General features: G+C 36.3%; 3 protein-coding genes across 4 annotated transcripts; 2 read left to right on the top strand and 1 right to left on the bottom strand.

The window, feature by feature from the left end:
- Nucleotides 867-3267, top strand: LOC109829256 (receptor-like serine/threonine-protein kinase SD1-8). The gene is given in 8 exon segments (XM_020396440.1): nt 867-1066; nt 1143-1297; nt 1389-1523; nt 1525-1600; nt 1804-2041; nt 2127-2277; nt 2738-2841; nt 2843-3267. Coding segments are annotated over 8 exon segments (1119 nt in total). The 5' UTR covers nt 867-1008; the 3' UTR covers nt 3045-3267.
- Nucleotides 4193-16057, bottom strand: LOC109829255. 2 transcript variants are annotated; one of them, XM_020396438.1, is made up of 13 exons: nt 15940-16057; nt 14476-14897; nt 13437-13586; nt 12858-12931; nt 12684-12760; nt 12531-12602; nt 11437-11505; nt 11000-11046; nt 10747-10870; nt 10587-10655; nt 10388-10491; nt 4840-4915; nt 4193-4722 (listed from the first exon to the last, which is right to left on the bottom strand). In XM_020396438.1, exons 2-13 carry the CDS (start codon nt 14775-14777, stop codon nt 4546-4548), a joined length of 1341 nt encoding a protein of 446 aa, XP_020252027.1. In that variant the 5' UTR covers nt 14778-14897; nt 15940-16057; the 3' UTR covers nt 4193-4545. The 2 variants fall into 2 exon arrangements, with proteins under 2 accessions (XP_020252027.1, XP_020252028.1); XM_020396439.1 differs by having other exon boundaries at nt 4512-4722; nt 10747-10780.
- On the top strand, nt 20660-23168 carry LOC109829254 (cytochrome P450 71A1-like). Its single transcript, XM_020396437.1, has 2 exons — nt 20660-21586; nt 22359-23168. The coding sequence occupies exons 1-2, from the start codon at nt 20672-20674 to the stop codon at nt 22968-22970; spliced, it is 1527 nt and encodes a 508-aa protein (XP_020252026.1). The 5' UTR covers nt 20660-20671; the 3' UTR covers nt 22971-23168.

Here is a 23663-nt window from a genome sequence, read left to right as displayed (position 1 = left end):
GTCAGAATCCTAACGGATGTGAGGAACGTTCCCGAGCTTGCGAAAGAATCTTATTTCAATTGGTGCTTTAGACTCCGGTGGCTACAAGATTGTTACAGAGAACGGAGTGAAGAAGATTGTTCGAGGTTCCCTAGTAGTGATGAAGGGTGTTCGTCACGATAATTTATATACTCTCTTGGGGACGACGGTGACAGGGAATACAAGAGTTGGAACTAATGGAAGTGGTGGAGACACATGTGAGCACACACGATTATGGCACAGGCGGTTTGGGCATATGTCAAAGAAGGGTCTAGATTTGCTTGGTAAAGAGGGTTTGCTGAAGAATCTGAAGAAACTTTGCATGGATTTTTTTTACGAGGATTGTGTGTACGGAAAGACGCACAGGGTCCAGTTTCTGAGAAACAAACATAAGAACAGAGGTGTATTAGATTATGTGCACACAGATGTGTGGGGTCCGACTCAGACAACTTCCAAGGGTGGTTCTAGATATTTTGTCTCGTTCATAGATGATTATTCTAGGTATACTTGGATTTATTTTCTGAAGCATAAGAAAGAGGTGTTCGAGGCATTCAGGAAGTGGAAGGTAATGATTGAGAACATGATAGGGAAGAAATTGAAGACACTAAGATCTGATAACGGTACATAGTATACAGATGGTACTTTCAACGAGTTCTATATATATGAAACGGTTTAGAAAAGAGAAAAAAAAGAGTTGAAAATGGGTTTGTTTTGTGCATAGAAATGAGAGTTTTCTGAGCAATTTGGTTAGAGTTTTGTTTGAGAGTTTTGAGAGGTTTGTTTGAGAGATTTTTAGTGAATTTGTAATCTCTATTTGTACTCTCCTTCTCTATTAGTGAAAGCACATCCCCTTCTTGCCCCGTGGACGTAAGCAACTTGCCGAACCACGTAAAATTCGTTTGTTTGTGTTCATGCCGTTATTTTGATTGTGTTTGGCCTTCTCTCTCAGCGTTTGTATTAGCCCTCGGAATCCCAACAACAGCCATCTTAATGCTTGCATGGATCGGTTACTGTTGCGTACTGAGAAAGAAGAGAAAGACAAGACTAGGTAAATATGTAGATAAAACTTTTATTCATTGTCCAGTAACATTGCGTATTTGCTATTGTATACTACTGTTATACAGCCAGAGCATCAGGTACAATCGTTAATAAGTACAAAGGGTCAGAGAGCAGTGACTTAGAGCTACCCCTGCTTGATTTGAGCTCTATTATAGCTGCAACCAATAACTTCTTCTATGACAATAAGCTGGCCCAAGGTGGCTTTGGGCCTGTTTTCAAGGTAAACTTCATAACCTCAATTTCCCGGAATTTTAATTTTGAAGATGAGAAGTATTTAAATGGAACAAAAAAAATTGAATTTGTTATTACAGGGAGTAGTTGGTGATGGGCAAGAAATTGCAATTAAGAGGCTTGCGAAGACTTCAGTTCAAGGGATCGATGAATTCAAGAACGAGATATTGTTGATAGCCAAGCTTCAGCATCAAAACCTTGTTAGGCTGTTGGGATATTGCATACAAGGGGGGAGAAAGGATGTTGATATATGAGTATATGCCCAACAAAAGCTTAGATTTCTTTCTTTTTGGTAAGTGCATAGCTTTGCGTTTTCTTGTTTTTTTCCTGGCATTATTACAGTTTAATAGACTCTAAAGTGACATCTAACCTCTAAACTATTAATCAAGCTGTTCAGTAACATCAGTCAGTGACTGGTTCATCTAATCTTAGAGTTTAGCCACTATGTAATCATGATTATTTAGCTGACACTAAAATTAAAAAATAATTGTTCAGATAAATCGAAGTGTGTATTACTTGACTGGCAAACCCGTTACAACATTATAATGGGGATTGCTCGAGGACTTCTCTACCTTCACCAAGACTCTAGATTCAGAATCATTCATAGAGATCTCAACGCTAGCAATGTTCTTCTTGATAAAGAGATGAACCCAAAATTAACTGACTTCGGTATGGCAAGGATTTTCGGAGGAGATGATACAGAAGTAAATACAAGAGAAGTTGTTGGAACATAGTAAGTCCTTGCCCTTCAAGAGTTCAAGTATTTGATGACTACCCATCAAAAGTATGATTTCTTAACAATCTAATGCTAAATGCAGCGGATACATGTCTCCTGAGTATGCAATGGATGGTTTTTTCTCCGTCAAATCTGATGTATTAAGCTTTGGTGCCCTGGTAATTGAAATTATAAGCGGAAAGAAGAACCGAGGGTTCTATGGAGCCAATTCTGACATGAATCTACTAGGTCATGTAAGTATTTATGTCGTCAATATACAGGAGAAAAATTTACATATCGGCAAGGATTAATTACAGATACACACCTCTTGTAACAGAGGATGTTCATTAGCACTTACATTTGCTAATTTCTTTTACTCGGGAAAACATTCCATGAATTTCAGACGTTATTATTTTTCTGTTAGGTTGAGATGTCACGTATTCATGTGATAGTAAATTCCTTTTTTGCCCTCAAATTATAGGGAATTTCACATTTTTTAAAGTTAAACTGAGGAAAAATATAATCTGTCTGTACATGATTCCGTATGACATCTAAATCTAATTGGAAACCGTTTGGAAAGTTAAGGGGTGTAAGTGCGAATAAAATAGTCCTACAGTAAAGGTAGGTGTGTATCTACAATTAACTCTATTTGCATGGTTATATATTGCTTTTTACTCTTCACAAATTAAGGCATGCAATGCTTAAAATTTTTAGGCGTGGACATTGTGGAGAGAAGGGAAGAGCTTGGAACTAGTGGATAAATCAACAGGTAACTTGTATTCATTGGATGAATCCCTGAGGTGCATTAGGGTGGGATTATTGTGTCCAAGAGCGAGCAGAAGACAGGCCAACGATGTCCTCGGTTGTGTTAATGTTGGGCAGAGAGAGTGCATCATTGCCTCAGCCTAAACAGCCAGGCTACGTTTCAGCAAGAAGCCCTATCGAGTGTGATTCTTCAACAAGCAATCAAGCATCATTAACAGCAAATGAGATGTCGATTACAATGTCCGAAGGCCGTTAACAAAAAAATTAGTCAGTGTTGTAGAAAATAATGTGGAGTTTAAATGAGTGTTTGGTTTGTTAATGCCATGTACATTCTTGTAGTAACGCTTCATACTTTTTAGAATTGGTAACTGGTTGGGTTATCCAGAGGTATATTTGTTAGGGCTAATTGTGTATTAGACCCTTTGTAGTATTGCTGTTTTAAACTTACTACCCCTATACTTCCATTGTAGCAGATAACCTGTGGGTTTATTTTTTTATTAATTTATTTATTTTACTTTTTAACCTTCGGTTAAATTTTCGTAGATATTGCCTCTGGGTGAAATTATTGAGTCTTTATCGGGGCAAATGAGTCAAAAAAATTCAATCTAGGGCGCCTATCTGCAACAATGTAATTAGAGGACTGTAAATTCGAAACAGCTCTATTGAATTTCTCAAAAAAGATTTAGAAGGGAAGTGTTAATGCATCTTCCAAGGTTTGATTACCTGAGTCACAAACCCATGTATATTTTGCTTAAAAAAATCTTATAGTTCACTCTTAAACATTCCAGTTTGAAGTAGAAGGTAAACAGTTGTTTGAAAAGTATGAAAATGAACCACTTTCAGTCACTGCTACACTTTCTTTTTTTATTTTTGGTGCGAAGAACCTTGGCTTAATACTAGTCAAGTAAACCTCGGGACCTGCCTTTGCAGTTTAGACCCAAGTGAATAGCACAAGTATGGCAATGCCTAATAATTTGAAATTGGGAATAGACATTGCCAAAGACACATTGACCTTTGGCCTTTTGAGCCAACACAAGTATGACAATGCCTAATAATTCGAAATTGGAAATAGACATTGCCAAAGACACATTGACCTTTCGCCTTTTGAGCCAACACTTTTACCGTTTTCTCTAAAGAAAGAGTCTTGCATCTAGTTAGATTTGAAAGAGAGGAACCTGTATATTAGCATTTTCTGTATGAAAGTTGAAAAATATCCACCCCTTTAAACACCAGATATTTAAATCAATATGAACTCCCCTGCCAACGCTAATACTAACACACACTGCAATTATGAAGAAATCAACATAAACTATGCAGAACCCATACTGGAAAACATAATTTATGAAAAAACTGGGCTTTTAATCTAGAATTTGGCAGAATATAAATTGACAAAATCCACACCAATTCCACAAGCCGTGCCCTTTATAAAATTACCTATCATGTCAACCAAGCTTCAGGATTAGGCAATCAAATCTGTTACAACTTAAAATTCTTGTTTGTAAGATATTTTTCTTACAACTGGGAAGCCCAATCTCCAGGATTAGGCCAATCTTCTTTAGTTATAACTTACGATACATGATCGGATGGAATTTTTTGTATCAATTTCATGAGAACCTTCCTTGGACCGAACATCATCGGATCCCATGAAACTGTATACAATGTTTGCGTCGTCTTTCGATTATATTCACCGTTTTGCAAATAATATTTTTGAGAGCATATCTCGAGCAGTCACTCGATCAGAAACCAATACGATCACCTTACACTTGATAGTCACCATTTTCCTCAGAGTCAGAATCATCTCCAGTTTCCTGAGAGATCCTATTCATCAAGAACCTCAAACTATCACCTTCTTCAAGTTCCCACTGTAGCTTTAGTTCATCAATGGCTTTTGATGCAGCAGCAGCAATGGCAGGGTTGCTGTCCTCAGCTAATCTCTGTATTTAAATGGGTCCCAAAACAAGGCAAAAATAAAAGAGGAATATTAGTCTGTTACAGTTGCATGTAAACTTTAGTTTATTAAACATATTTGCAATGAAGTTATCAATTGTTACTTGTAAAGCCCCCATGCCAGCATTCCCTAGAATCCACATAGATGGAGCTGCAGCCAATGCATTTGCGAGAGCTTGCCTATGGAGAGTAGTTAAAAAAAAAGGGTACGTGTAAGACATGGATATCTTCAAAAAAAAAAAAAAATCCATCTTCAGAAAATAAAAATATTAATTAAGTGTCATGAACAATGAGCAAATAAGTTTCCATAGAGTTGTAAGATGGCGAAAGGAACCAAAATAGGGCTCCTGTATATGCTATGTTGTATCTTTTTAAAGTTCAGAGTGAAGTAACTGAACTTTTACAGATTTCATGATTCTGGTCTTATGATGAATGACAGTTGATGCCAAATGAACTACTAAACTGCAGCAACACATTCCACTACCTAGTTATCGAATAGACAAGTTTTTTAACCCAGCAAGGAAATTTCAATTCTTTCACTCGTTTGTACCTCCAGTACATAATCTTCTGCTAAATTACAGAGTTTTGTTGGTGTGGACGAACCGCGAAACTTCTCAACACCACTTCAGGTTCTTGTTCTTAATGACAAAAAGATAAAAGATAATCACATAAAGAATGGACACAAGGATTTACGTGGAAAACCCAAACGGGAAAAACCACGGGTTGAGCTCAGAGCTCAGAGGATGCTTCACTATATGGAATCAACAAATGGGTACAAGGCACACATGGCACACCCGACAACGCCGACTTCCACACAACCCTCACTCACGCTCTTTCTCTATTAACTCAACACTCGAGATCTCTACAACACAAAAGACTCTCCTTCACTCTTAACTCTCTATACTTTCAAGAGAACAAGTGAAAAACTTAGATTACCCTTGAATTGCCTTTGATTTCCTCTCCACAATGAGAGCATACCTTTTTATTGGCCTTGATTAACCTTTTTATCTACCAAAATGTTTGGCAATACACAAATCAGTTCAGATCCAGGTAGGGTAATTTGACTGACCATAACTCCATCCATACTGCTCTGATTCCTGTGATTCAAAGCTTGGAGTAAACTATGCATGTAGCTCTACAACTTTCATGTAGAGTTCCGAGCCAAATAATGACTGTACCATGCCCGAAAAGACCATGCAAAATTATATCTGCATGTAAAAAATTGCAGCAATAAATTTAGTTGGAAATTGAGCCAACTCCAACAATCTCCACCTTGGCGAGATATCCGATGCCACTCGAAATTGTAAACTGTATTTTCGGAGCATTAGTCTTCGGAATACGAGTTTCCGGAATGTCAATCTTCATCTGAATCACGAACACTTGTCTTCGGAACATGGATCTTCGGAATCTAAGAAGTTAGACTCCGGAACTTCAAAGCAAGTCATACTCTAGCTTTAGCTGCTTCATAAGCTAACATGTAGCTAAAAGTGCATAGCAGGCTTCATCTTCCCATCCGAATCATTGAGGAGGCTTGATGACTCTTCTCTGTCTTGATTGTGCAATGCTTGTAGGTTTTACATGAACCTCTTCAGCTTGTTGCTGCTCGTCGTGTTGCTCCACCTTAGCTTGACTTTCTAGAATATATCCTTCCACTGACAAAGGAATTTCAGTACGACAACGATTCTCTTCACGATCCTTATCTTTGTCACAATAGCTTCAGCTCTAAGTCTTTCATCAAACACGACATCTCTACTCAACACTTTCTTCTTGTTTTTCGGATTCCACAGCTTGTAGCCTTTCACTCCCTTCTCAAAACCGAGAAAAATGCACTCGAGTGACTTTGGCTTCAGCTTGTTCCGTTCGTCACTCAGAATATGAACATACGCCTTGCATCTGAAAACCTTCAGGGTAGAATAGTCAACTTCTTTGTCCGACCATAATTTTTTGACGTATTTGAAGTTCAGCAGCTTAGATGGTAACCGATTAACCATGTAGGCAGCATGGTTAACGGATTCAGCCCAAAAAGACTCGGGCAATCCTGCATGAAGTCTCATGCATCTTTTTTTCTCCATGAGAGTCCGGTTCATCCTTTCTGTCGCACCATTCTGCTGTGGAGTTTTTTTCACGGTAAAGTGTCGCGTAATGCCTTCTTGCTAGTAAAATGCTAGGAACCTCCCATCACGATATTTACCTTCGTTGTCACTTCGTAAATACTTGATCTTCGGTCCAGTTTGGTTCTTTACTTCTACCTTTCCTTCTTTAAACTTCTCAAAGACCTCGGATTTCTCCCATATAAAGTAGACCCAAATTTTTCGTGAATAGTCATCCATGAAGGTGACAAAATAACGAGCACCACCATAAGATTTTGTAGGTGCCGACCCCCATACATCGGAGTGAATATAGTCGAGAATCCCTTTTGCACGATTCACCGTGTTTGTAGGTTTGAATGAGACCTTACATTGCTTTCTAAGTACGCAATACTTGCAGAAATCCAACTTGCAAGTCTTCATGTTCTTCAACAGCTTCCTCTTGTGCAGCTCCTCCATAACCCGTTCACTCATATGGCCAAGACGAAGATGTCATAGATGAGTTGAGTCTTCCCCAGAGTCAATCTTAAGAGTCCTCTTTGAAAGTTGTGGATATGACTTCCCTTGAGACAGTATCTCCTAGAAGCTTGTACAAGTTGTTGGGAAGCTTCTCTCCTCGCATGATCACCATCGAGCCCTAACAAATCTTGATTTTTCCTCCGCCTGAGGAGTAGGTGAGGCCGCTTGCATCTAGAGTGCCCAAAGAAATCAGGTTCTTCTTGAGTGTAGAAACATGTCGCACGTTGCCGAAAGTGCGAATAATGTCATCATACATTTTCACCTTCACCGTGCCAAAGCCGATGACCTTGCACGCGACATTGTTCCCCATGAGGACTTCACCTCCATCATTCTTTTCATATGTGTTGAACCAAAACCTGTTTGCACACATATGGAAAGAGCAACCTGAATTAAGAATCAAAGAATTAGAAATAGTTTTATCCGATGAAACTGAAAGAAGTTCGGCACTGTTCTCCGTGGCAACTCCAGCCATAGAGGTGGTTTCAGATTTCTTCCCTTCTTTCTGATCTGCCTTGAACTTTCTGCAGATCTTCTTGAAGTGACCTTTCTTATGACAGTAGTAACACTCCTTATCCTTGTGGCTCTTGGATTTAGATCTCTCGCGGTTATCCAACTTGGCACCTTTCTCCTTGGATCGACCTCGATCATTCAACTCCTTGACGAGTAGGTCTTCATTTGTCAAGTCAACTCCCATGCTCTTGTTCATTTTGACATGAGAGATGGAGTCTTGAGCAACCTCTTCAAACCGAAGAGTCTCCTTGCCAGACATGAGTGTGATCCGGAAATGTTTGAATGACGACGCCAAGAATCGTAGCAAAAGCAAAGCTATATCCTCTTCTTCAAACTTGACCTCCACTCGCAACAAATCCGTTATACAATGGTTAAACACATTAAGATGCTCCATTATATCATCCATAATATCATCTCCATCTTCCATACGAAGATTAAACAATTTATCTTTTAAGAAAAACTTGTTAGAGACCATATAGAGATTCTAACTTCTCCCATTTGCCCTTGGAAGTAGTCTTCTCCATCACGTTGTAGGTGACTTCGTCGGATAAGTGCAGCTCAATCGAGCTCATCGCCTTGAGGTCTGCCTTGTTCCAAGCCTCCATAGACATCGTCTCAGGCTTGTGCTCAACCCCCATAATGCACATGTGTAGATCTTACTGAATCAAAATATTCTTCATCTTACGCTGCCATAGTATGAAATTGCTTCGTCCATCAAATAGCTTCAACTCAACCTTCACATCGCTGATTATTGACTTGTCTTCAGCCATTAAGAACACCACAACCTCGCTCTGATATCACTTGTTGGTGTTGACGAACCGCGAAACTTCTCAACACCACAAAAAGATAAAAGATAATCACATAAAGAATGAACACAAGGATTTAAGTGAAAAACTCAAATGGGAAAAACCATGGGTTGAGCTCAGAGCTCGGAGGATACTTCACTATATGAAATCAACAAATGGGTACAAGGCACACACGGCACATCCGACAACGCCGACTTCCACACAATCCTCACACACCCTACTCAAGACTCGAGATCTCTACAACACAAGACTCTCATTCACTCTAACTCTCTATACTTTCAAGAGAACAAGTGAAAAACTTAGATTACCCTTGGTTTGCCTTTGATTTCCTCTCCACAATGAGAGCATGCCTTTTTATAGGCCTTGATTAACCTTTTCATCTTTCAAAATGTTTGGGAATACACAAATCTGTCCAGATTCAGGTAGGATAATTTGACTGACCATAACTCCATCCATACTGCTCCGATTCATGTGATTCAAAGCTTGGAGTAAACTATGCATGTACCTCTACAACTTTCATGTAGAATTTCTAGCCAAATAACGAATGTACCATGCCCGAAAAGACCATGCAAAATTGTATCTGCATGTAGAAAATTACACCAATAAATTTAGTTGGAAATTGAGTCAACTCCAACAAGTTTTACCAGTTTAGCTACCTTATATTATTGAATTCTTGTATTAAATACAGAAAGTTTAGGATTGATTCTAAGAAGGGGTTAAATAGGTGAACCATTGATTCCGGGGGTGATGTAGCGAAAGTATATCGAAAAGATAATTACTCGTTCTCGTACGAGCAAAACGGTACAAACCTTAGAAAACCCTAGGAATAGAAAACCTTCTAAATAATGATAAAAAGCTTCAAACCCTACATAAATTCGTTCCCCTTATATAGGGTACAAAACAAAACAAAAGTACTAAACGCCTTTTTCCAAAAGCAAAGGGAAATCCTAACATCAAGAAACTTTCTATAAAAACTAGAAAACTTAAAAAAAAAACCCAGAATTTGCACCACAGTTGATCCTGAAAATTAATATATTCGAACCTGAAACTTATCTGGAATAGCGAATGAGAATATATTAATAGAGCACTTCTTGAGCTTTCCAAAATACATAATAATTAAGATTCTATGGAGCGAGTCAAAAGATACAATTCTCCAAAATTGCATCTCAGAATCTGCCCGAAAGTACCCTTTTGTTTCAATCCTCCCCTGCCTTTGCACGTCCCAATTTCTTCCAAAGAGCATCAATTATTTCCTCCGCATCAGGGGGGCTTAAATGTATTGGAGAAAAAGTAAGGGTAAATAATTTCTGAAAAATCCCAGAGGCTTACTCTTCCCTGACTTTTTTCTTCCTTAGTTATTTCTCTCTTTATCTATTTCATTTTTTGAGGAATGTGTGCATCTATCTAGTATTCACTACAAGATTCAAACTCAGAACCCATTCATCGGCTCTTACACCCTGAACCTTTGTAAGAAAGTTTCATCAAGATACAAAATTCAAACTCAGAACCATTCATCTGCTCTCACACTCTCAATCTTTGAAACACTGCTGGAATGATTAAAAATTTTAATCAAGAAATCTACCTAATTCCGACATGACCCACAACAAACTGAAACTTGTGCTGCAGGACAAGAAGTTTTAGAACTATACTAGTTTGATTCATGGGGGGAAAAGGAAGGTGGATGAGTTGTGTCATAATAGAGATCAAGCAAAAGTATAGAATGGTAGTACCTTGTGCTAACATCAGGTGAGCTTGAACACTCAGCCAGGAGCGAGACACTATCTTTTCCATCCATTGCATCGAGATCAATGAGAGCTGATACTAACATTTCAAGCTTCATTCGGAGAAAATGGGAAAACAGTTAGTAATATATAATTATAAAACATATACATGTACTGTACATACTAGAAAGCAAATTCAAAAGGTTACCTCCTCAGGATCAGTGTAATCAATTCCATCAGCCTCAGACAAGGCAGATGCCATACTCCAATAAGCATCCTGAATATTATTCATTCAAGTTCAATAATAATGAATTCTATAAACATCAAGAAAAATAGAATAGAAAGTTAGAAATAGGGTTAACTAAAACCTGTATTGCAGCAATGCGATCTGTAGAGACGTCCCTAGCCAAAAGATCAAGTGAATTACCATTCTTTTCAAGTGTAATAAATCCCATTGTATCATTTATAGTGAAAGAACCTTCTTTCTCAGGCCTAGACAAATTAAGTTAAAGTAATATATTATCCATTATAGAACATTCGTCTTAAAGACAAATAGCCTTCAGTGATACACAACAATAAACATGAACTATCATGATATATTTCTTATCAAAAAAAGCTTACTGCTGGTACAACTTGCTTGCCATCATGTCATGAATATTCCTCACAAACTGTAACATCACCAAAAATAAAGAAAGAAAATAACTAATTAATCAATGGCATTTAATTTATGTAATAATATATAATACTAGTTACTAAACTTGAAATTTATACAATATTAATTTCACTCGTGGAAATGATATGCTTCTGCTAAATCCGGAATTTATTGTTGAAAAGACGCAGTTGGTCCAACACAATTACATTTGTAATTGATAAATCAGCACAATCCCGATCAAATCAATTGCATGCAAATGCAAACAACAACTGTGACCAAATTGAGTAAAAAGACAAAACATGCATATCCCTGCTTAAAACATAAATTTTATATCAGATATTCAAGAAGATTCCATGAGAGATGAATTCTTGTGTATAATAGGCCATATAAAGGATAGTGTTTCTACCTTCAAAGCCATGAATGCATCTTCCATTGCCCGACGCCTAACAACAAAGTCAGCTCGTCTCAAATCAGCCTAGCAACAGATCAAAGTTTCTTATAAGAAACCAGATTAGGTTATGCCATGATTTAATACAGATCCAAAGATAACTTGCATTAAAATCATGGACAAATTTCACAAAACCATCAATACTAGGGGTTTTCACTAAATGACCATAAACTATTTTACTTAACAAAGAATACCAAAACGCTTAAATCAGCATCGAATTAGCACGGCTCCCACAACCACAAGATAGAGTTTCTTTTATTTGTTATAATGTCTGTTTACCGAGAACACTGTCATGTGAGATTTTATATGCACTAATCTACTTCTACTTTAATGTCAAAGAAATACCAATTATAAAATTTTCGATCAAAGTCAAATTTCTTAGTGCATATTCACTAGAAAGCTATGAGAGTTCTATCAAGGTTAACTAATTTTAAACTAAGCATTATATTTAAAATCATAGAAAAACAATAAGCATGAAATCCTGGTAACATCAATATTTTCTTGCGGGATAAGTTCCTAAGGTGAATTGAAGAAAAGGATAAGGGATACGACCCTTGATGTTGGAGTTGGGTCTTATTGGACTGTGCAGGCTAACCCCCTGAATGACGGATCCAACTTACATTTATGTAGAATGGAAAATAGGCAATTCTACATCTACATGCCTAGTCTCTCTCTCTCTCTCTCTCTCTCTCTATATGTATATATATATATATATATATATATGTATATATATATATATATCTCTCATACATGTAGGAAGGTCCATTCCTAACAAGTGAAATGTCATTTTCTCAAAAAAATAAATTTTTAATTTTGTTTTCACTTTCAAATTATCAAATATTATGTTAATCCAAAAACGTATGATACCCTTGGTTTGTATCTTGAACTCAATCTTTTACTTCTAGTTAAGTTGGAAGTCTTGTAGGCTCAATATTTTGGCATTTGAAAATGTACTAATTGCAACTTCTAAAATAACATCAGTAAGATAGCAATGAAGAGTAAAGAAATTAGAAGGTAACGAAAACAAGAATCATCATAGAAAGATTGTATACCTCCAAGGCCCCATCACTCCAGTGCTGATCTGCTGCTCGCTTCAATTTAGACTTGGCTTTATCTTTTAAGATCTGGCAAGCAATATAATCATATATTGATTAAGTGTAACACAAGGAATTTATGTTTAGCCATGGGTAGCAAAAAACACATACTGAAGTTATATGGTGCAAACAAGCAGCTTTTCTCTTCATTCCATGATCAATCTTCTCTGTGTCCTCCCTTGCACGAGCTTGCAAAACAAACTAAAACATTAGGCGAAATGTGCAAATCTCAAAATGATTAGAAATAATATCTGAGAAAGTTCAACTTAATTCTAGCAAGCATACCGTCAAGCCTCAGAATGCCCAACCCTAGAACAGCAACATCTTGACGTGCACGATCATCTAGTTGTCTTATGCCACTGAGGCATCAAAGCAGACATAAACAAAATTCAAATAACATGAAGAGAACTGTGATTAAGAATAAAAGGCAGTCTCTAGCATATTGCCAGAAGCTTTCTATTATGATAACTCAGAGCAATTTCTGAATTGAGTATAAAAATTAAACATGCAGGCGTTTTGACTATGACAACATATTAATGTCAACACTAAATCAATCACCACATCAGATTTCTACGAATTGAAGTAAGTTATCAATCCCTTATCGATGCCAGGTATTTGTGTGCACTAATCTTTCTGCACCTCATTGTAAAACATTCCAAGAGACAATTCATTTTATGGCTGCTCCTCATAGAAGAATTGAAGTTGTAAATTATACAATGTCTGCTGAAGAAACTGATAATGGACTACTGTAAAGTCAAGCTTTGAGGATGACAATAAGAATGCATAATTGTCTTAGAAATGCGAAAGTACTCGTTATTCCTAAACCAAAATGGAAATGCTTACACATAGAGAACATGAACTTACCGGGAAAGCAAGACAATGTCATTACGGGCCCTTTCATTTACGTATTTTGCATCATTGTAAACAATAGAATAAGCAGAAATCTTTGCATTGATGACTTTATCACAGACCTGAGTACCACATCCTCCTGTTTGCTCATTTTCAAGCTGCTCACTGAAAAAGAAAATAGACAGATGTCAATGCAATGTCTTATAAATTAACAGCAGAGGAAAAAAAATCAATCTCTGGTGATTAGATTGAATGCAATTTCTGATATTTGACACATGAACTAGGAGATGTTTATATAGAGTGCAAATGCCACCAGAAGACGTGACACTTAATTACTTTACATACACTTGAAGGGCGATGAAATGGCAAAACTAACATCCACTTTCTCTCGTATTTATGTAGTTCCCAGAAGTTCTACGTCAAAAGGCATATGATCGTAATGCAGAAAAAGGAAATTAGTTTAATGATTATGAATATGGAAAACTGACAATTTTCCATACTTGAATGGGTGAGCACAAATAATCCAAGCTCACTTTTTCATCAGGTCAGGTATAAAATATCAAATTAGCAAAATTTGTAAAAACTACAATTATTACAGTAGTTTAAAGCTGATAAACATTGCTAATAGCAGCCATGTTTAGCTGCTTTATATTGCTAATGATAGCCATGACTTGTACTACATATAGCAGGTATAGTTACAACCACATTAGCCATATTAGTCTCTATAAATTGCTAATGAAGCCATGACATGACAACTAGCCAGCTCATTTCCTCTGTTAGCTGGGAAAAAACATAAAACTTTTTTACTTGATATGTTCCAACTTTGAAATAACACAAATTAATAAGGAATCACTTTCTTTTTGCACGTTTGTTCTTAAATAAAGTTCATGTGACAACAGCCGCAAACAATATGCACTTTTCACAATGCATAAAGGAAATAACTAAAATCCAAATTCAGTACTCTTAAGGACTCTGCATCATACCATTTCAACGGTTTAAAGCATACAACTAATTAATGTATTGGGCAATAGGCATATTAGGGATGACAACATACCTAGATAAATTTTTACAGTCCTCAGAATTCCTTACACACTCTCTGGATTCATTACTCTGAGAACCCATCGAATAACATAAAACTGGATGCTTCCTGGGGCGCGCATAAGAGTGAGGTTGTCTACTGATAAGCCAGGATCCCTTTGATAGATGCACGTTACCTCTACTTATTTCTATCTTCTTGTTTATAGGATTGGAGTCAATACAATGCAAAGATTTAGAGGGTGTGCAGAGTCGTCTACGCTGCTCAGTGAAACCAGTCCTATCAAAAGCCACGGCCCCACCGGAAACTTTGCAAGCCATAAGTTCAAGCAAAGAACATGAAGCTAAATACAAACAATATAATATGATGATTGCAACTTTTCAGAAGAATATATCAGCCAACACACGATATGATTGTAGCCGTTTCTTTTCACATGCTACCTGAAAAGTAGGAGCATTATATAAGTTAGTTCTACTATTTACCCCAGCTGAAATTTGTAAACTTTGAGGGTTGCAGCTTCATGGTTTTAGGAGGACCAAGCATGAAAGTGAAACATAAAAAACTAGACTTTTCAAACTTTTTCCTCAAGTGTTAGTCATTTAAAACACGCTAATGTGATGTTCATAGCTAATTTCCTAATGAACCTGTAGGCATTAATAAGACATACAAGAAAGTTAATGACTACCGTGATAAGCAAAACATGTTAATAACTTGTGACCACAAACGAAATGATGAATACGCTTCAGGCATTAAACCACAAGAAGAAAATATTCTCATGCTGTCTGTTTACATTGCTTTTGCCAACCCTCTATGGTATCTGCTTTGATTAATAGGAATTAGGGACCACAATTTGCGTGAAGAAAGAACATCATCCTAAAATATCAAAGACTTATCTAAGAGGAATGGGATACTTATAACACTTCATGAAAAATGATACTGCAGCCAACGGTCATCAACGCAAGAAATAGAGAATACAATTTATAACTGTTGAGCGTGCAGAGGATTTGGGATTCAAGGGGATGCATCGTACTGGGAAGACGCTGAAACAAAAGGTTTAGGTAATGTTCTTGCTAGTTTTTATGCATCCCTTTGCTGAACATAATGACATTGCTCTTCCTGCGCGTTAATTACCTCCAAACCATTCGAACGAGTAAATTTTTTTTGTTTAGGTGCAGAAACATCCCGGTTAAACTGGATAATACAAACTTTGTTACCCACTAAACATTAGGAAAATTTCTCAAGTGAGAAGGCTAGTCCTTGCTTTGCACATGACAATGTCCAAATCGCAGAAAATCACACTTCACACTCATAGGTTATCACGCAATTGAAAAATTGCTAGATATCCTTCTCAAATTCAACATGAATCCAAATAAATTGAAGGGCCAACAAATCCTTCTCAAACACTCTTAACTCAAGAAAGAGAAGAAATTACACATGAAAAAAATAAGGTTAAAATAGATGGCGGAGACGGTGGGAACTTACAGAGGACTTCAGTGAAGGGAGGATCCTAGAGAGAGTAAGGGGAAACGAGTGAGGGGGTAAAAAAAACAAAGGAAAACTAGAAAATATAAAGAGAAACGCGGCCACAAGTTAAGGTAGAGGCCCCCCGAGCGCCAACAAAATGGTGGGCACGGGAGAGCCTCCCATATCCAATCCGAGTGCCCAGGGCCTCACGTGTCTGGTACGCTCTATTATTATTATTTTTCTTTTTTTGAAAAGACACAGATAAGATGGTTGTCTGCTTCGCTCAAAACATTTACGCTCTATTTGACAAAACTAATGAAAACTGCGAGATTATAGCTGAAAGCTGTTAAGCTAGCTGAAAGCTGTGAAATTATAGTTAAAAGCTGTTAGCTGTGTAGCTAGTTGATTGACTAGAGCTGTTTGGCAAAAGTAGCTGTACAACTAGCTTAAATTTGTTAAATGACTAAAAGAGACATGCAATATTATTGATATAAAATTAGAATTATTATGGGCAAAACGGAAGAAAAAAATTGGCAGCTCATTCCCAAAGACGAACGCTACTTGAGGTAGCTTTCTAAAAGCTACTTGCAAAAGACACAATCTCCAAAATAATCTCCTCCTATTTTTTGTCACCAAACAGCTCTACTAGCTTATTGACCAAGTCAATAAGACACAAGCTCTTAGATAAGACACTTTTTTTGGTTGCCAAACAGTACCTTAGGATATTCAGGGTACACCTCCGACCACACCTCGAACCACACTCCCTCTCTCTCTATAGTGATAGTGGACTCTGTATGATATTTTTTTAAAAATATCATGCAGGGTCCACTATCACTATAGAGAGTGTGTGTGTGGGGTTGGAGGTGTGGTCGGAGATGTGCCCCTATCATTATTTTATTCAGATATGAGTCCCTCAAATCCTCAATAATTCTATCTTGGTTCCTTATATCTTTGAAATTGCTCATACATTCCTCAAATCTAAAAGGGTCTTGCAAAATTGGTCCCCCTGTTAGCTTTTCAGTTAGCTATTGAAACTATGGTTGAGTTAACTCTGAACCCAACATCATTAATTACCAAAACACCCCTCAACTTAATTTTTTTCACCCCAAATTCCTAATTACGGAAGCTTAGAAATGGGTTGGGGGGAGTTTTTGATTGTCAGGGAAGATTATGCTTGTAGATATTGTGTTTTTTAGTTAGTGGAGTTTTTAGTTTAAAAATGTTACGAAATGGGTTACTGAGGGCCTTAACTGGAAGTTCTCAAAAAATTAAGAGAATATTCTCCTTGAATTTAACGTTAGTAAATTGAGGGACCAATTTGCGAGACCCCTTAAAATTTGAGGGACATATGAATAATTTCATATATATGAGGGACTTAAATGGAATTGTTGAAGATTCAGAGCACTAATACCTAAATCGCCCAAATTTGTATTTAGGGGCTGTTTGGTAGGCTGCAACTGGAGTGGTTGCAACTCCAGTTGCATGCAACTAGGTCCAATTTGACCAGTTGCATGTGTTTGTTTTGCTGCAACTCACCGTTGCAATTGCAACCACAGTTGCAAAACAAGCCTCAGTTGCAACATATGACTTACGTCAAAAATGACCGCAAGTCATAGTTGCAACTTAGTTGCAACTGACCTAAATTTATTAAATTCAAAATCATTACTTAATATTTTAAAAATAAATTCATTAAAGGTTTAAAATAATCTTTTAAATAATTCTTATTATAATAATTTCCTCAAAAATGTTTTTAAAAAAACATTAATCTTTTAAAATAATTATTATTATAATAATTTCTTCAAAATAATATGTTAGTTTTTAAAGTAATATATTATCTTTAAAATAATATATTATTTTTTAAAATAATATTTTTTTTAAAATAATATATTTTTTAAAATAATATATTTTTTAAAATAATATATTTTTAAAATAATATATTTTTTGAAAATTTATATTTTTTCTAAAATAATATATTTTATGAAAAATAAAATTTTCCAGGAATACTATTATTTTTCTAAAATAATATATTTTTTGAATAATATTTTTTTAATAATATATATTTAAAATAATATAATTTTCTAAAATAATATATTTTTTAAAATAATATATATTAAATAATCATAAATTTTGAATAATATATTTAATATAATATATATTATCTAAAAATAATATATATTAAAATAATATATTTTTAAACAATATATTTTTAAAAATAATATGTTTTTGAATAATGGTATTTTTAAAATAATATAATTTTCTAAAAATAATATATATTTTAAATGATATATTATATTATTTTTAAAATATTATATTTCTTTTTAAAAAATATATTATTTTTTAAAATTATATTATTTTTTAAAATTATATTATTTTTTAAAAATATATTATTTTATAAAAATATATTACTTTTTAAAAAATATTATTTTTTAAAAATATTTTATGAGTTGCATTGCATATGTTAATTTATAAGCATAATCAAACAGCTGCAACTATAAGTTGTAAAATTTAAATTTTAAACCAAACAATTGCAAATGTAGTTGCATGTAAGAAGAGTTGCAACGTCTCAGTTGCATGCAAGTGACACTTGCATTGCAACTCTAGTTGCAAACAACCAAACACCACCTTAGGGGTTTTTGTAATATGAGAACCCCAAATCTTCGTTGATTCTATATTATACCCCCAAATCTTCATAGTTCTAAACTATAACCCCAAATTTTATATTAGTTTATAATGGAGGTTTTATTCAAAAACAACTTAATAGATTTGGAGGTCTTATTCAAAAAAATTAATAAATTTGGGGTCTTATTTAAAATAAACTTAGCGAATTTCGGGATAATTTAGAAATATAAAGATTTTCTGTGCAATATAGAATTAACGAAAATTTAGAGTCTAATATAAAAAAAACTTGAATTTTATTTACCTTTTGCTACAGATACTAGGGAAGCATTGTAGAAACCAATATCACAAAGCAAGAACACACTGCCTGTTTTGTTGGTTTCTTAGAAACTAAGCGGTCCCCTTCGAATTCCTCCACACAAAGCGGGAAAAAAAAACAATGAAATGAATTTCCTTAATTTTGAGTCACTTCATCCACGTAGCTGATGCCATGTCACTGTTTGGTTTGTTTCCTTGATATAGAGAAATGCAATTCCATGTAAAGAAACACAAGTTTTGATTTTTCCAAACTTTTTCAAGAAATAGATTGTTTTGCTTTGGTTCGCACATAAAAAATGATGGGAAACCAATGTATTTATTTTTCTTGTGTTTGGTTCGCATAGAAAAAAAAAAACTTTTGTAAACAAAGCAGAGAAGGAAAAAAATCTGACATGGCAGAGTTTTCATCAATTTTACTTGGTTGGGGAAGGAAATCGGAGAGGGAAAAAAATCTTAGTTGGCGGCGATTTCAACAGAGTTTTCTCTCTTCCATTCGAGCGAACCAAAGCGGCACAAAGAAATGAACGGAAACAAAAAAGTTGACGTGGAGGGCTAAAAATCTGACGTGGAGGGGTTTTCTGAGTTTTCCACCCTTTATAATAGCGAACCAAACAGCCCCTTAGGTTGAGAAGTGGAGGCAGTCAATCAATATAGATTAATATGAAATCTGATTCAAATCCAATATAGCATTTATGGGTACGTATGAAATGTATCGAATCGATTCTTTTTAATGAATAGATCCGATTGCAATTTCGAATATGGAATTCAAAGGGATCAAATAGGAAATGATACTCTGAATCATATAATCTGTACTAATCCTACGAAAGAGTACATATTACAGAGATGTGATCAACGCTCACCAAATTCTCCCTCCCCGTAAATGATCTAGGTATTCTCTTCTTCTCGTGGTATTTTCTACGCCATAACATGATGATAAAATCCTAGAAGAATTTTTTGATTTAAACTCATTCCACCTTTTTATTTTACAAACCGACCGACTTTTTTTTATTTAGCGGAATCGACCCACTTCTCGGCCACGTCAGCAACGTGGCCGAGAAGTGGGTCGATTCCGCTAAATGAAAAGGGAGTCGGTCGATTTCGGTAAAAAAAGTTGAAATGGGTTTAAAACAAAAATTTGTTCTAAAATCCTAATATATAAAGTTTAACCAATACAAAGTTTCTGTAATAGCTCTCAAAATATTCCCCATCAAAACAAAATTACGAATCTGTGAACAACACTACAGGCTTTAAGTTCGATGTCAGTAAAAATTCATCATCCCAAAAAGTAAGTAGATTAAAATTTTCGAAAAAGATGTTTGGCTCGCGCTTTAACGCGCGAGCCAACGCGCACAGATACAGGGGGTGGGCCCCGAGCCAAATAGCACTGCTCTAAAATTTTGGAGCAGATACAGAGACCTCGACTGACGTCGATTAACGTGTAGGTCCGAGCAGAGTTCAACCTAGCTCGGTTCTAAGTCGTCGAATACTGACATCAGCTGGACTCGAAGTTCCTCTAACCTTCCAACACATTTTAAGAAAAGGACAGATTTCGGTAAGCTGTCATAAAGTTAGATGGTTCTCTGAATGTATTATTGAAAATGCATCTTCAGACAAGAGAAGTTACCCTAACGGCTTAGGTCAGCAGTCACCATTTTCATACAAAGATACGTAAAAAGAGCACTTGGAAAGATAACAAGACGCCATAATTATTTGTTTTGTTTGTTTCTTCAGTTTGCAACAGCCTCAATCTTTCCTTAAAAGGTTTCACAATCTAGTTAGTTAGAGAAGCTATAGACATTGCACTAGTTGTTCCAAGATGAAGCATCTAGTTTACGCAGTTCAACCATGGCCTCTCTTTCTAACAACAATCACCTTCATGTTTACCTTATTGCTTTTCTTCTTCAAGCTCTCCAAGAAGAAAGATACATCAAACTTGCCCCCCTCTCCACCGAAACTTCCTGTCATAGGCAACCTCCACCAGCTAGGTTCGCTAGCTCATCGCTCTTTGCAAGCTTTATCAGAGAAGTATGGGCCGATAATGCTCCTACAATTAGGCAGTGTCCCCACTGTTGTAGTCTCTTCAGCAGAGATGGCTTGCAAAATCATGAAAACGCACGATTTAATCTTCGCAAGTCGACCTCCTTTGAGCATGACCAAAAGGCTCCTATATGATAGCGATGTGGCATTTACGCCCTACGGCGAATATTGGAGGCAAGTGAGAAGGGTATGCGTCGTTCACTTGTTGAGCCTTAAGAGGGTGCAATCATTTCGATTAGTAAGGGAAGAAGAGGTGTCACTTTTGGTAGAGAAAATACGTGAATCTTGCAATGGCGTAGTTAATTTGAGTGAGATGCTACTTAATCTTACCAATAACGTAATATGTAGAGTGGCTTTAAGAAGGAAATATTTTGGAGAGGAAGGAGAAGGGTATAATTTTAGTGAGATGCTTAAAGAATTTATTTGTTTGTTGGGATCATTTCCTGTTGGGGATTTCATCCCTTGGCTTGGTTGGATTGATTTGTTGAGTGGGCTTGATGCAAGAGTGACAAAGAATTTTAGAGAATTGGATGGCTTTCTTGAAAGAGTATTGGATGACCATCTTCATGATAAGGGTACTTCAAGCAATGATGAGGAGGATAGGAGTTTTGTGGAGGTGTTGCTTTCGCTGGATGAGAAGGATGACATGGCAGGCATTTCCTTAAGCAGAGACAACTTGAAAGCCATAATTTTGGTACCTCTCTCTCTCTCTCTCTCTCTCTCTCTCTCTCTCTCTCTCTGTGAACACAAGTCCAGACACATGTACATATATGCGTGTATATAGTATAGGAGCAAACATGAGCACACACACACATTATTTGGTTCAGGTATCTAAGCGCCTATCAAGTATGAAGGTGTTAAGAGTATAATTATAACCCTCGATCCAGATAAAACTACAAAATTTTGATGCAGTGGCATGATCCTTTGATATGGATCAGAGCAACCCATGTTAAAATCCCACTCAACATGAATATAAAGTGCATTTTGGAAGAATTGATACTGCAATGTGACCTGTGAAGTTTTGGTGCAGTGGCAGGATCCTTTGGTAAAAGGAATTTGGCACAGCTTTTTCCCTATACTGTCAATAAATTAGCTTTGTTTCTTTGGTTCACCAGCTTACGTTATGCTTTAGGAGCTGTATGAGCTGTATGGATGAATTTAATTCCATAGAATGGGTGGGCCAACATCCATATGAATCACAAAGTAGATTAACTAATGCATGTGTAGCATACATGTTTTTGATGTGTGGATCATAATTGGCTGGTAGAACATTAACGTAGTTCAAAGAGTCCGTATCTGTTTAAGAGCTAAAGTTCCACATGATCACCAAATGGTTAGCTAAACTTATGAAAATAGGCATAAAAAAGCAAATTAGTCATATACACAATAATAAACTTGCACAACACAGGATGGATCAACTAAACGGTCTCATCATATTCCTGAATCTATGCACTTTTATCTTATAGGACATGTTCTCAGCTGGGACAGACACGACATATACTGTAATTGAATGGGCGATGGCAGAGCTCATCAAGAATCCAAAAGCAATGAAGAGAGTACAAGAAGAGGTACGAGGAGTTACCGGAGGTAAACGAAAGATCACAGAGGAAAACATCGATAGAATGAAGTACTTAAAGGCAGTAATTAAAGAAACTCTAAGGATGCATCCTCCTATTCCTTTATTGATTCCTCGAGAATCCATGGAAGATGTTGAATTGCAAGGCTACCATATCCCCGCTGGAACTAGAGTCATTATGAATGGTTGGGCAATTGGTAGGGATCCAAAATCATGGGATAAGCCCAGAGAATTTTATCCTGAAAGATTTGGCAGTTACGACGTTGATTTTAAAGGACAAGACTTTAGGCTTATACCGTTTGGTGCAGGAAGAAGAGGTTGCCCTGGAATTGGATTCGGGATGGCTACAATTGAACTCACCCTTGCTCATCTCCTGAATCACTTTGACTGGGGATTTTCTGATGGGATGAAAGAGGAAGTTCTTGACATGAGAGAGTCACCTGGTTTTGTAGCTCATAAAGCATCCAGTCTAGTTCTTATCGCTAAACCGCGATTCGCTTAGATTCACCTGGGAATCTTTAACCTCCTCATTCGTCAATTTCCCGTTTGTGGTCTTATCGGCAATACGCAATACGTAGCGGATGTTTATTTCCTATGGATATCACATGTGTGTTCTCTTAAGGTGTGCACGTTCTTGACTATGTCTGTAGTATGATATATACATGCGGCGCGAAATTTGTATGTGATGTGCTTGTATTCAATAAAACATATGTTTGCTTTGGTAAATTTCCAATTTGGTTACACCTTCTCCATTTCTGTAATTGAAGTAAAGACTCGTCCCTTTGCCCCTCTTATTTCACTGAAATATAAGATTTCAAATTTTCAATAGGATGATAAGTCCTACTTTATTCGTAATGAGTCTCAGTACACCGTGCTTTGTTTTATTAGATGTAAACCTAGGTAGCTTCTTTTGTTTAAGGAAATATCCAAACCTATGTTTCAACAAGTGAATAGAGAGCTAGCCACCGCCCAATTTAAGCTGACAGTGACAATTGACATTTATGTACGCTTCAAAATAAGTCAGCAGGTTTTTGCATTCTACTCCTCAAAAAGTATAACATTTCGCATTTTCACGGGCATTTAGTTTTCAGAAAAGCGAAACCGTTGACATTGTTCTCCCGAACTAGAATGTGCTCTATGCTGGCTCATTACGAAGCTTACAGTGAGAACTAGAGACTTGGCATTTGGGGAGTTC

The sequence above is a fragment of the Asparagus officinalis genome, chromosome 1 (genome assembly GCF_001876935.1).
Source record: "Asparagus officinalis chromosome 1, Aspof.V1, whole genome shotgun sequence".
Taxonomy (NCBI): domain Eukaryota; kingdom Viridiplantae; phylum Streptophyta; class Magnoliopsida; order Asparagales; family Asparagaceae; genus Asparagus; species Asparagus officinalis.
Note: the sequence above shows the minus strand (reverse complement) of the source record. Positions and strands in the feature narration are given on the sequence as shown.